At 45.9% G+C, this 14,691-nt stretch overlaps 1 protein-coding gene and 1 non-coding gene across 3 annotated transcripts in view; both read left to right on the forward strand.

Annotated features, from left to right (window-relative positions):
• Positions 1-14,691, forward strand: part of LOC144094817 (neural cell adhesion molecule 2-like) — a 168,663-nt gene that overhangs the window by 135,708 nt on the left and 18,264 nt on the right. For both annotated transcript variants that reach the window (XR_013306584.1, XM_077628706.1), the window contains exons 7-8: positions 4,737-5,030; positions 13,096-13,401. Coding sequence is in view for 1 of the 2 variants with exons in the window: in XM_077628706.1 (XP_077484832.1) it covers positions 4,737-5,030; positions 13,096-13,401 (600 nt within the window). In the remaining variant the exon portion in view is untranslated. The remainder of the gene's footprint in view (positions 1-4,736; positions 5,031-13,095; positions 13,402-14,691) is intronic.
• Positions 1,664-1,771, forward strand: LOC144095734 (U6 spliceosomal RNA). The gene has a single exon (XR_013306756.1). It is a non-coding gene; the product is annotated as a U6 spliceosomal RNA (small nuclear RNA).

Below are 14,691 nucleotides of genomic sequence, written 5' to 3' on the forward strand. Positions count from 1 at the left end.
CTTGGTCGCTTTGGGACATCAAACACCAATAAACCCATAAACCCCTTCTTTCTTCAAGTACAAAAAAAAGAATATGCAATGCTTTGGAATGAGAAACTCCTGTTGTGTGCGCTTAATCTTCAGCTGGCATGCGATGCAAATACAGCTTCAGCGACAGCCATGGAGCACTTTTTTGATGGTGCAATTCTGGCAAGAACGGCACTTCGCGGAAGTTGACCTGCGGGATATTTCCAACATGAATGCGCATAGGCGTCGTCGCAAGTGAACGTAAAACTCAGGCCTTGTCTTCCTACAAATTTGTGGCAGAAATTCCTGTCATTGACCCGACGTATCTTTTTAAGTGATTTAATTTGGCGGCTCAAGGTATGCAAATAGTTGGTTAATGTGAAACGAAGCGCGGGGAATAAATTTAACATAATAATACAGCACGTGTCATGATGATTAGGTCTAATGAACGCAATGGACATGCGTAATATCTCAAGACAAATCACAACATAAAACCATGCGAAAAATAAAGTCTGCGCTATTAGAAGCCTGTTCAAAAGTAGTTCAAGAGATATCAGAGGACCCTACCGCTGAATAAATATGATATAGAATTATCACGACAGCGTCAGCCCGAGGCGACGAGCCCACCCCGTGGCAGTGGACTAGCTTGCGCGACTGCTAACACAGAGTTGGAATCTAAACTCTCGAAAGCAGCCAACGATTTGCTCACTGCCTTTCTCTTGTCTAAATTTTACGCGTTCCATCACAAGCTGTAATTAGCACGATACACTAACGCTGTAAGATATAAGTCAAGCGGGAGATTGCGAGATAGTGGTGTTACTGTACAGAGCTCGGACTTGTGCCACGTGCTCTGATATTTCTGTATCGGCTTAGACCAGAATTCAGCGAAATGGTCAACTGCCGCGAGTTGCGTGTGAATGGAGGCGAAACGCAAAAGGCGCAGCTTGCGCCGCGGCGGCAGCTGAAGGTAAAGATATCCAGGTGCCCAAAGTATCCGCAGCCCTCCACGACAGCACTTCTCTGTCTATTTCCTCTTTCACTCCCTCCGTCCATCCTTTCCCAAGGCACGTTTGGGTATCTACCTATAACTGAGATTAGTTGACTCTTCTCTTTAAACTTGCATGCTTACATTTAACGTGTGCAAGCATGTCTTAGCCGGCCACTTCCTTGTAGCTCAGCATCGCTGCTTGTTTTTTTCTGTCTACATAAGCAACTTAATAATAATAAAAAACAAATTGAATGCACTTCATTCAATTGAATACATTGTGCATCTCAGCATTCTTTACCTTGTTCATGAAATATAACCATCATTATCTTCTGCTTGGCCCCTTAAATGCGCTTAGTTACTGCAGCTATAAAAAATGAAAATTGGTCTTTGGGGAAAGGAAATGGCGCAGTATCTGTCTCACATGCCGGCGGACACCTGAACCGCGCCGCAAGGGAGGAGATAAAGGAGGGAGTGAAAGAAGAAAGCGGTGCTGTAGTGGAGGGCTCCGGAATAATTTCGACCACCGGGGGATCTTTAACGTGCACTGACATCGCACAGCGCACGGGCACCTTTGCGTTTCGCATCCATCGAAACGCTGCCGCAGCGGGTTCGAACCCGTCTACTACGGACCAGTCGCCGAGCGTCCTAACCACTGAGCTACCGCAGCGTGTACACGCAGCTTTCCAAAGTACATATACTAAAATTGGAACGATACAGAGAAGATTAGCATGGGCCCTGGGCAGATATAAAACAAAAAAAGAAAAGAAAACAGAATGAGGAGGAGTTTGTCCGACTAGATATTTCCTTTCTTCTGCCTCGAAAGGGCTGCAGTTCGTGTAAGTAAACAAATAATAAATGCATTGGTGTCGATGGTAAACGGCTGTAGTAGTGCGGTAACATGCAGCGTTTCCGTTTCTCCACTCTTGCGACGAGCCGTGGTAGCACAGATCCGAAGGTCGCGGTATCTAATACCTGCGCCGCTGCCGCAGTTACGTCAAGGCTAGAGCCAAGACGGCCATGTTCTGACAGTCATAGAACATTAGAGAACGTTATGGCGGGCGAAATTATTCCGGAGCCTTCCGCTACAATGTCCCTTAGCTCTTGTGCAGCATCAGGAAATTTTATCGCCACATTTCATACCACACAATGCAACTCTATGGCCCAGGTTGGGAATTTGAGCTCACAGTGCAAAAAAAAAAGTTGTAAATACACGCATTTGGTGCAGATATGGGCATTCTTTCTTTACTAACAATTTTGTGAGTTAAACACTGCACGTAGTGGATGGGCTTGGAGTTTTTCTGTCAGTTATTTTTTCACTCACGAACGGGGACCGTTACTTCCAGTCATTAACCGCGATAGACATAAAGAAGAGGCCATCATTAGGACGGACAGCTTCTTTTCCGAATGCCATTGCGGAGTGTGCGCTGGTGCGTACGGCAGAACCCTCGCAGAAATGCGAGTGCCGTAAGTCCACTACTCGTAGCCCAGTATGCGAAAGCTCGAACTTAACCGTCGGCGGCCAGGGGGCCAGCGGTTTTAGGAGCCATCAAATAAAACCCAGAGCTGAGCGAGCGGCTGAGCGGCCCCTCTCTGGGAAGAACAAAATCTTCGTCCCCGGACTTGTAACACGGCACGATAAAAGCGCACTGGAAGTCGTTGTCACTGCTAACTGCCTTCTTGGGCCACTTTACGTGCGGCATACGCCCAGTCTGCAACCAGCGGATAGTAAACCAGCTGAACGCTGTCGGCGCCGCGCTCAAAGTAAATGCGCTTATCTTGTTTTTATGCCTTTATACGCCCATCTTGCGCGGTCTTTTTATTTCATTGTTTCTTTTCAAACGTTTTCTTTTTATGGCACGCCTTTTCGCTGGTGTCCTTACACTCGCCAAGAAATTAATTGCGTTATTGCAAGCTATAAAATTTTCTGATAGTAAGCAGACGTACTCCGAAAATAAGGCCACTACTATCCTTACATAACCAGTATTGAAGAGTTGTAATGCCACCGCGTTCTCGGGCAGTGCCAGAATGATTAAAAATTGATTATTTCGCCGATTATATGTCTGTAATAACCAATGAAAGCCAGTTGTCTAGATTTCAATAGCTACTGCTCAAAGCATGGGAGTCCAACCACGCGATATTTCGTCTCTGCAGCCGAAGTGCAACAAAGCCTACTATTTGCCCAGTTTATTGGTCGCTGAAAAATTAGTCTTTTTCGGATACAAGTTGACTTGACTGCAGACCATAAGAGAAGTCTTAAGAGCGCTCTTTGCCTCTAAAAATAGTTGTAATAAAAAGACGTGAACTAAAAAAAATGTTTCCTGAATGTTTCTTTAAGGTTCCTCTCCTAAACGAGTATAGCCAAATGCACTCACGACGAGAAAATCAGCAGCTCCTTCAATATGTGGTGCAGCACTTATCGATTGTGCCCTGAAAATTTTAGAGTGCGCACTAAGATTTTACTGCACCAATCGGAGCTGAGTTCCCCTTTCCGCTTAGGTTCGCGAGATTTAGCGCATGCGCTGCCCATGGCTTTTTTTCTTTCTAGTGACACTATGTCCTCCCTCACTAAAGCTACCACCCACACTAATGCACGCGCCATTGTTTGTTTGTGTCCCTGTTGGCGTTATCGTTTAAAATGCCAGCGTTTATGTGTGTATCACATGATAGTTGTGATCGAGTACACTAAATAATCACTCAAGGTCAAAGGTGAAGTGTACCTTAAAGGCTCCTCCTTGCGCGTCACTCTGTAAAAGCTTCTGTTTCTTTCAACTCCTGGCTCATTCCAGACTTACGCCGCGTTAAAATTAAGTAAGGTACAACACTGAAAACCCAGTGCTACAGTGCACTAGAACGAGCACTGAAGCAGGTGATGTTTCTAGCCTCGCCCAAGCGACGTTGGCACTATTGGCAGCCCGCTCTCATGAGTTTTCGATTGCAGCGCCACCGATACTACAGCGGCATTTGACTGCCCTTCTTGCGAGCGCACTATTTTTTTTTTATCCAACGAGATCGCTGCCACCGCACTGGTCGCGTAACCATGAACAAACATTTCGTTTTCTTTACGCACCAGAGAAAGCGCGAAACGCCACTTACCAATTCTGTTTGCAGACGAAACAAACAAAATTGGCAACGCGGTCAAGTGCTGGCGACCCCAGCGCCGCTACTCGTTCGGCAGTGCCAGGGAGAAAAGCGCCGTTGTGTGCAGTGTCTGCCGCACGCTACATTATTCGCACCAGTTCGGTGTACCAGTGCTACCGTTGGCCATGGCAGACGAAAGGAGGACGAAAGGAGGGCGATACAAGAAGAAAAAAAGACGAAAAAAAAAGCGCACCACATCTCCGCATGACGGGCTAAGGACTTCGAGTTCTGTCCACGCAGCTTTCCCGTGTGCTGTTCATGGGCTTCACGCGTAGGATACGTAACCTTACAGTCAAAAATAAAATGAAGGCAGCGTTTGCGACGGGCGTTTCGGGGAGCCTCGTCCAGACTCTTCATTCTCTCAGGGTATGGTCTTACATGCCGGCTTCCACATTTTGTCGTCGATTATGACTAGGCTTTGCATGTTGTGACGAATACACGTCTTACAGGTCCTCTCTTCATCTAGAGGATGTATGTTCTCTATTGACTGCGTTGTTTTTGCGATGCCAAAGAGTTCTCTTCACCCAAATAAGTTTTAATAGCCACAGAACAAAGCAAAACCTACGACTCTACTGACGTCACCACCACTTGCCCATCCCCGCAGATGCCCCCGTGTGCAAGCCGGATCAGAAGCACATCTACGGCGTTTCTCGCCACGAATCAGTGTCCGTGCGCTGCGAGCTAGAGGCGGACCCGGCGGACGTCACCTTCTACTGGCGCTTCAACAGCTCGTCGAGCGGCAAGCGGATTGACTTGGCCAGCTACAGCCACGCGCTGACGCGGAGCACGGCCGTCTACTCGCCCCTCAACGAAGACGACTTCGGCTTCCTGCTCTGCTGGGGCGCTAACGAGATCGGCAAGCAGCAGAGGCCGTGCAATTTCACCATCGTCCCCGCCGGTGAGTCCGTGCGCTTGGGCTCGCGCTACATGCTAATGAGTTCCAAGCCTCGTGGTGGCCACCAGCCCGACCAAATGGGATGCCATCCCTCTCTCCTTCCTCACCCTCTTCCTTTCATGCTCCTATGTCTTCGCTTCGCGATAAGAGCCGCTGTAACTGACGTCCATTTCCTGGGGTGCTTGTAAGGGAGGTGGGGAATGCTTGTACTTCACTGCACTTCTTCTTTATAAACGGAGAGTTCTTTAAACCGGACCACTCGGGCCACTTCGGGGCGCACCGGATTTGGACGCAGGAAGCGCGGAGATTGCGTGCTTAGCGTGCTTAGCGTGCGCAGCGTGCTGCTTCCGCCTGCAAAGTCTAATGGTCCGACGTTAGTGTAATATTGTAACAGCGCAGGAGAAAATGATCACATGACAAGAGTGCTGTAGTAAAATAAAAAAAAACACCGCGCAGTTATGTAAAATGAGCTAGCTAGCTAGTAAGTCCGAAGCTGCTCGAGGAACAACCGGTGAAATTCTGGAAAGTAATAAATGTTAAGTTTTGTTTTTTCTGGGACGCCTCCATTAAGTTTTTTTCCTCCTTTTCTTTGCTGTTGCCGTCTTTTCCAATTTCGTCCTTTATAGCTTTCGTTTAGATGTTTTCAAAGAGCATCTGTGCAACTTCATGGGCTCAATAAGAGGGATATGTAACAGAACAACACGACAAGAAGAAAAGAATTTTAAACATCTATATTGCTCATGAATGTTCAGGGTAGTAATCCCGCAGTCAACTTTAACATGAAGAGCGTTACTTATTGTTTAAAATGTGTCAAAACATCCCATAGTCAATCGGCTTGATGTCTTTCTACCATTGGTATCCAAGAAATTTCTGGAGGTTACACGTTCTATCACAGTACCATGAGCTATTTCGTGTCCATATTCGATAGCGGGAAATAGCTTCACATGCATTCCATTACTGAATCTAAAATGCCATTGTCAGTAAAAAGCAAGCACCCTAAGGCATAAGTGCTTTTATCTTCCTGGCAATGTCAGTATTGTGCTTAAGAGCCTTAGCTTCCGTTTGTAATTTGTTTTTACAGACCAAAAAACCCTAAGAGCAAGGCTTTCGTAAGCCTAGCAATTTTATGTCACAAGTTCCGTACTGGTGCACCGCTCCGAGCGGATGATATTTTTAAGATCTTTCAAGCAAACCTTACGTAAGTACTTTCTTTTCGTTCAGTACAACACACGGCATAAAAAAAGAGACAGGAGAGGGTTATAAACGAACGGATGGAAATAAAAAGGAAGAGAGTTAAGGTGTCTCCACATAACCACAAGGTTTGCTATGCTTTATGACGAAATCATTTCTGTTTTGTTTTCTAGTTACTGCTATGCACGCCCATTTATTACGATAGAGTGCAGCGCAACATCGCCCACACCTGCCGGGCTCGATAATATTTCAGCAATGTTACGTGCAAGTCCATGCGGGTCCGTGGCCTCTAGAAAAGCTAGAACGCAGTAGTGCTACCCTCCTCGCGCCATCAACTCTGATTCTAAGGCTCGTCTAATCTAACCGTGTTCCGTTTTAAAGGAATTTTTAAACCCTCCACGAAGCCGCCTTGAGGTCGCAAGTACGCTTGCCCGTTGAAGACGTTCATCTTTTGTATTCTATCGCAACCGCCGGGGTCACAACGCTGCATGATGCGCTGTAGCTGCCAGGAATGGGCCCTGAAAAAAGGATATTCCGCCAGAGAGGCGCAGCATTCCTTATCTCATATTGAGCTACCTGAAGAGGGTGCTTTAAAAGGCGCACTGTTTCGGATGACAGTGAGGATGGACCACCGGGCAGCTTGCATTGCACCTGAACCCCGCATCTCCTGTTCTGTTCCTACTTTCCTTTCTTTTTTTTTTGTTGGTTGGGCGAGAGCGGGGCGTTGGGAAATCAGCCATCGCAGGTTATAGTTTCTGGCTGGCCGAGTGCTATATATCACTTCTTGAACTTTCACAGCGTTCGCTTTGTTTTCACGAAGAGACTTTTTATATTCGTTCCCTACTTTGTAGCTAGCTGCTTTGAATGAAAGATGGTAGCGCATTATGCTGTGTTCTACTGTGAGTTTTCTTTTGTTCCTAATTTATGATGAGCATGACGAAAAGTGCCTACCGTAAAGCACCGAGATGTGCAGTAAGCGCATAAAGAATGGAGCAGTCCAAGTGAAATTTAAGCTTGGTATGTCTTTGAATATGCGACCTAAAATAATAAATATAAGTTCCTAGACCTGTTTTCCTTCCCTCCGTGCGAAACATTTGCCAGCTTGGCGCTATCAACAAAGCTTACCACCAAGATGGTCGATTACGCCGGTATTGGTGCTAGAAGTGCGAATGCCTTGTCACAAGTGTGACGACCAGCGGGATTGCTCCTGGACCAAGCTGTGTGGCTTGTTTTGCGTTGTCGGCGCCTTAAATGTCCCGCGTGTGGTTGCTTTCTGTCTCAACACTCGCGGCCTTATGAGTTTTAGGGATGCTAACCCTACTACGCGGAGTACAATCGAGCACCCTGAGCTGTGTATCCCTTACAAAGGTTATACAAGGAAATTTTGTAGCCAGACTGAAAACAATTCTCCAAAGAGGAAATTTTCTTTCCTCGCTTTCATCGAAACCTTTAAGTAAGTTGTGGTCACCTTGCAACACGACACTGACTCACCTGTCATACCATTGCCAGAAAGCTGTTTCAATGAGGCACTTTGGAACCCCGATGCGAGCCTGTCATGAAGGCCGCCGTCTTGACATTCACAGTACTGTGGAAGACTGAGTGAATTGGATAAGACAAGAAATCGGACGACAGAACAATAGTACTTTTTTTATGCCAAACTTTACTTCAAGAACACAGGCATGCATACTAATTTCCTAAAACACACTCGAAAAAGCCAAAATAAACAACACAAGAGGACACTAGTGAAAAGGTAATACGAGAAGAACAGCAAGCTAAGCGAAGGTAGCGTTCGTTTATTAAGAAAGCGAACAAAAAGGAAAACCAAAGGGGAAGAAATTTCTTTCTAAGAGGATTGTGGTGAGTGCAGGTTGGTTCATACTTTCTACGAAACAGATTAACACGGCTGTTTCTTCTTTCTTGCCCTCGTTCCGTTACGCTGTGTTAATCTGTTTAGAAGAAATTTCACTTTCGTTGTGTTTGTTTTGTGAGGTAATAGTGAAATAATGGGCGCATGAAATAATTCAGACCTTTAACTTATCGAAGCAGGAAAATCCTTATTTAAGTCGACCATCTACAGCACAATGTGCCGACTTGCTTGCATATCCGCCCAGCACGTGGAATTACTTTTTGATCTATTTTCTTTGTACTCTTCTTCGTTGGTACATGTATCATACTTTTGCTGTTTTTTATCGTAAAGCTTTTGTCTTGCATACTTTTCTGTCGTTGTTTCTTTTCGGTGTTTCGGTTTGAGTCTTGATGAGGACCATTTATTTATCTACGTTCTTCAAACAAAGGCTTAATTGTTAGAAAGAATTAGCAGTGTACGGTCCCTATTTCCTTTTTTTTCAAGTATTTTGCGTTTATCTAAGATTGAATTGGCAGTGGGCATTTGATGCACTGAACATCTTCAGCGGGCGGGCCATGAGTTCCGTTCCCCTTGCGTTTGCTACGCAGTTATACACTTCAGCGTGCGTGGGCTTACTGACATGTGTACTGAGTTAAAGCCCTTCTGCAAACACAGGTGGCGCGCACATATTGCCAGGACTGTCCTTGAACTGATTTATCCAGCTGACCTCAGCAGTTTCAAAGTTGTAGACAGTGCGCAGCGGGTGGGCTTGCGAGCCGGATTTATAGATGTGAGTCACCGGAAACGGAAGCAGAAAAAATAATGATTTTACTTTTTTTTTTTCAAAACGAGCACGATATGGTTTCAGACGAAAAAGGGGAAACGGTTCCAAGAAGGCGCATAGTTGCACTTTTTCACAGCGAAACTATGAATTGACGCATTCTTCACATCAGTAGCTCCTTACAGAACTTTCCTTGGCAAAAGCCTTCTGCAAATTAATTTTTCATTCTAATTGAGTGCTAACATTTTCACCTCTGCTGCACTAAATATAATATTTATTACGATAGCTCTAAACGCAAGTAAACTCCAAGCCCCTCCGCATGCTTTTGCAAGCCTTTGTAAATTAACAAGATGCCAAACCTCACGTCACCGCGCCCTCAGATGTCTTGCTCTTTCAGTCGTAATGAATGCAAATTATATTTAATTAGCATCCTATGTTCACTGCGGATGTGAGCGCAATAATTAATGCATCATTAAAAAGCTGTTTGCACAAACATCCTTATTCAGAAGGTGCCGTATTTACCCAAATGTAACGTGACCACAACTGTAACGCGAGGGTTGACTTTTAGGTCCTGAAATGGGGGAAAAGGAAACCATAATTGCAAGCCGAGAGTCGACTTTGTGGGCGATGAAAGAAGGTAAAAACGAAAGAACTGGACTGTAATGTGTGGAACGATGCCGCAGTTTACGCAAAGATGAGTAGAAGTTGTCAAGCAAAAGTATTTCAATCAATGGCTTTCATGCACCCTACCTTTTATGGAGAGCTGCACAGCAAACTGCGAGATAAGAGCGATACGAAAATAGGTACGGAGTCTCGCTGCGCAGGCACTGCGTCGAACCTACGCTTTAGACACCTGACCATAAAAAAGTGGCAGTGTTTTAACGTAGTTAAGGCGAGTAGATGTGCGAAAGCGTGTGTGGAGCTTGGTTGGCTCCTGGCGTTGCTCTGCTGGGTCTTTAGGACGTCTGCCGACGATATTAGTCAGATAATAGTATTAGTTGATGAAAACGACGATATGCAATGCACTGCGCTAGAGCGTGTTGCAGTTTAACATGAGACGTGATCTGCGGCGGCGAGAGCATACAGCTGTCGTGCGCAGGTCAGCAAAGCTGATGTGCTCCTGCCGGCGCTGGCTCGAAACCCAATTGCACAATAATTGTTTTATTTATATATTTATTGATGATCAGGCTTCAGCGACGCAACAACTTTTGAAGCTTAGGTCGTGAAATAGAGCTTTCGCTCTCAAACGAAACTTTGTTCAGTCCCCATACTGAGCTGCGAGTCATGTCTCCCAAAATATAGGCGGCCGTTCTTGGCAAAATTTAAACGAATAGGATTCTGGTGTGGGCTAGTTTTTTCATACTTCCTACGACACAGATTGACACAGCGCAACGGAACGAGGACGAGAAGAAACATGAAACACAGGACAGCGCCCATCCTGTGTTTCGTGTTTCTCCTCGTCCTCGTTCCGTTGCGCTGTGTCCATCTGGGTCGTAGAAAGTGAACGAATAGTTTGTTGTCTTGCGCGGAACTGTCAGAAAATTATGCGACCTAAATGTCGCCGAAAAGTGCGTCCGCTAGCGATTTCGAGCGAAGTAGCGACAGCGGCTTTTTACTTGCAATAGAAATGCCAAACTATCTTCACCCCAAGCGCATTACTGCGATTAATTCTTTATTTATTTACATCGGTGGCGCTACGAACGTTGAGGTACTCTGCCGCAATTACAGGGAACAAATCGATGGCTTTTACAATGCATTCAAGTCACGCGTATTCTGTCACGTTTCCTCGGGACTATGCGTGGAATCCGCGCTCGTTTTGCAAGTGTGCCGTCTATGGTGATTACTTTGTTACTGCTCGCTCGGCTTCTTTTCCAATTGCACTAATCGTAATTTATGACTCAGAGCTTCCGTTTATCGATCAATGCGGAATTCTTAGTATTTTTCTTCCACTTCCCGAAGTCGTGGCCACCCTGTACGACGCACCTGGCAATATGCGAGTAAATACGGCGTACTGTGCTCTTTCCTTCGGTAATATTCGGTTTTAACGCCAGTATTCAGTCATAACGTGAGTAGTCACGGTTCACTACACTTCTGTATTTAGTAACAAAAATATCGCGCCACATTCGATTAAATGCAGTAATGTGCTAGGTAATTACGGACCCGGGCTGGAATTTTTCATCCTCAGCCAGGATACACAAGTGGAAAAAGCATCGCTGCTAGGCTGTTCTTCATGGAATGCGTTTTTGCTGATATGCAAGGAATGTGCTCATAAGAATGTAGGTAACTAGAGAAGAAAAACGACTGAAAGAACTAGCCGTACATGCCGAAATATACATCGTAAAATGCTACAAATGTGCACAATTCACACAGTGATAGCCGAACTTGTATGAATACGAGCGAATGCACAGCATTGATTCCGAGTCTGTTTCAAATGTCCTGAAGCCGACAGTCATTCTCTCGTTGCTGACGCAATGGACCACAATGTCGTCGTCTGTTCTGTTCGGCATTTCACAGGGGTAGGGTGGTTTCTTTCTTCGGCATCGTACTTCGGCATGGGACAGTTACTAATTTAATATCATAGATTAATGCGACACTAAAATGTGTGTAACACGCAACAATGGCATGAGACAGTTTTCACCCTCTCCCTGTGCAAAGCGGCCCGTGTAACTTGGGGAAAAGGTATTTACTTGAACTTGCGTTCTCTTTCGTGTGTCAGAAACAAGGCAGGAAAACAAAAATACAAAAGATATTGTCCGATCAGTTTCTTTCTAATCGCGACTATATGGCTCGGTCGTTTCCATACACGAAGATCGCATACCGTCAGAAGTATGCCATGAAAATCACGCTGCGGCTGCTGCCGCCGAGCAACAGAACAGGCGAAAAACCAGCGAGAGCATGTGCTTGCTCTATAATCACTTAGTTTTCTTAGTATCAAAATGTAGGTTAAAGGTAAAAGCGTGTCGGCTTTGGTCGGTCAAAGGTGTTAATTATAGCACCGGGTTCAAGACAAGTTACCTCGGGACACATTAATGAAAACAAAAATTGAATTAAAATGAGACCATTGCGCCGCGCCGGCATGTTCTTATGAGCACGTGAGCAACTCCTCCTAAACTGAGGGTACAGTTCGTATCAAAATACCAAGAGTTAACCGTACAGTCGCACCGAGGCAGTGAACGCGTGAGGAGCTGCCACTTATTAATTCTGATAATTGCGTGGCATTCATCAATGTCTGAACACGGTAAGCGCGGCTGTAATCAAAAGTCCTGCTTCAGTGTCGGCTCTGTACTCCTGTATAAAAAATACCCCTGTCAATATTACTTCCAAGGTTAGATATCGGTTATGAAATGTTTTATCAGCGTAACATATCTAAAAAAACTCACAGGCACTCACACCAGCGGAGGTACAACTGCTGCTAGCAAGAAATCGCAAAGCTAATGTCGATGTCGTATAGTATCAACGGCCCACCACTATCGTTATTATATACGTCGCGGCGACCCAAATTGAATAAAGGCCGAGCTGGTATAGTCCATTAAGTGGGCTTGGATAACAGAGCGCGCTCAATTTATAATGGGCTTCAGTCAGAAACAACCAGACCAAACATTCCTCGGAAGAGCGTTTGCACTCAAAGCGCTAAATAATATTTGCGCGTTTAGTGGCTTCGAACCGCGGGCTCAGCTTTAGCGGAGTTACATCTGGGCGGGGTTGGACAAATGACCGCGAGGGCTCTCAATCCTAGGCAGTAATCTAAGATTCTAGTGCTACTCCTTCGACTGGTGTACGGTATTCCATATGCCTCGCTGCGAAACTTCAGTTGCATTTTTATCTGCTTTTATTATCACCGCCAGAATACGATTTTATATACAGGCACGACTACGAGTTTACAAGCAATCATGGGAGATGCGACCAGAGCGCTCATGAGCATGCCTCGCGTCTTCTACGATATTCCGGATTGTTGTCGGTGCATTAAGCGCTTTCTCTTGATAGTTCTGTGCTGCCTATAAATAGGGTGACACTTGGAGAGTCGGTCGCTTTGAACTCGCTCTTTTGCACATGCATTTGGCAGTGACCTCGAAAATAGTTTTTCCTACTCCTCCTTTACCTCCTTTCTCTTTTCCATCTGGTTGTTTTCTTCTATTTTCCTGCTGCCCAACTCTCTTGCTCTTCGTCTGCGCAAGAACTGTTTGATTTGATCTGAATCGACAAGAAAAGTTCCAGGAATTCGTTAAATAGCACTAACACTCCACCCGCAGGTCCTCCAGAACCCGTGAACAACTGCAGCCAGGTGAACGGCACCGAGGACTCAGTGTCGTTCGAATGCACCGAGGGATTCTGGGACGGCGGGGTGGCGCCAGTGACGTACGTCGCGGAGCTGCGCGAGGCGGACTCGGACAGGCTGGTGGCCAACGCCTCCTCCTCTTCGGGACCGGCGTTCAGTTTCAGCGGCCTGGAAGGCGGCGCCACCTTCCGCGTGTTCCTCTACTCGGCCAACCCGAAGGGCCACCGGTCACCCGTGCACTTCATCGTCAGCACGCTGAGACCTGCCGAGAAGCTCACCGGTGGGTGACTTCAAACACTTTCTCTTTGCCCTTGCCTCGATGATGTCGGCAGTTTTTTTACAGCGTCAGCTTTACATGGAAGGTTCGGAGAATTCATGGCGTCGTGGGTGTTATCGGCGTCGTCTGTGCACGCCAACCTCCAACGTCCCCACACTTCATGTGTGAGAAACTGTGTGAGAAACAGGAATGAAATAATGTCATGTTGTCGTGCCTGACCGAAACGTACTAGGTCCTGCGTCCTTCAGCCAAGCAGCTAAAACTGGCCTGGATTATTGTTCTTTTACCGACATGCCACCTAGGTCATATAAATGCAGCTGAAGGTCTGATTTGAAGCGCTACAAACAGCATCACTGGTGAGTATCTCGAATGTAAAAAAACGCTCGGTGTGTGTGTGTGTGTGTGTGTGTGTGTGTGTGTGTGTGTGTGTGTGTGTGTGTGTGTGTGTGTGTGTGTGTGTGTGTGTGTGTGTGTGTGTGTGTGTGTGTGTGTGTGTGTGTGTGTGTGTGTGTGTGTGCGTGTGTGTGTGTGTGTGTGTGTGTGTGTGTGTGTGTGTGTGTGTGTGGGGGGGGGGGGGGGGGGGGAAGGGGGGGGCACTAGCTTTCTGTTCCGCAACCCGTTGGCGACGGGGAGTCTATACCCGTGCGGAAAGTTTTGTATACATGTCCAACATTCATGAGAAAAACTTGAAAATATAAAAGCTGTACCATACTGCTATATAAATACTGAAGGTAAATACCCATTCTTCCGATATGTAGCAAAATTCTTCTTTTAGACTGTTTCCTTCACTCGCTTCGAGCAATTAAGACTGGAATAGAAAACCAACGGGGTTTATTTTGACGTTAGCATATACATTAATGGCAACAAAATGCGAGCCTACCTATGGGAGATCTCAGGATATATTGTTATAGCGAAATCTTACAAGATATGAAAACTTGTGTCCATAAATGGTTTCCCACTCCAAAATTTTTTTTGTCCTTAATTGTTAGATATGGCGGGTTTAACCAGGATTCTTTTTTTTTTCGAGCAGACATGGCGTATGCAGAGCAGAGCCCAGCTTTCTTCGGTCGATGTGCGCCCATAAAGAATAAGCAGATAAGAAAGGAAAACGAGACACACGAGAACACCCGGTAAAAGACTTTCCCAGATGCCTGGAGCGGGACTGATTATCGCAACTCATTATTTCGTTTCCATTTCAGAGGTGCTCGTGCCCTGGCTAGTCACGCTAGGTTTTTTTTCCTCCTAATCAAGCAATATTTTTGCTCTCTTACCCTTACAGTTGTTTCCTGTATG

This window comes from Amblyomma americanum, chromosome 6 (assembly GCF_052857255.1).
Source record: "Amblyomma americanum isolate KBUSLIRL-KWMA chromosome 6, ASM5285725v1, whole genome shotgun sequence".
Lineage (NCBI taxonomy): Eukaryota > Metazoa > Arthropoda > Arachnida > Ixodida > Ixodidae > Amblyomma > Amblyomma americanum.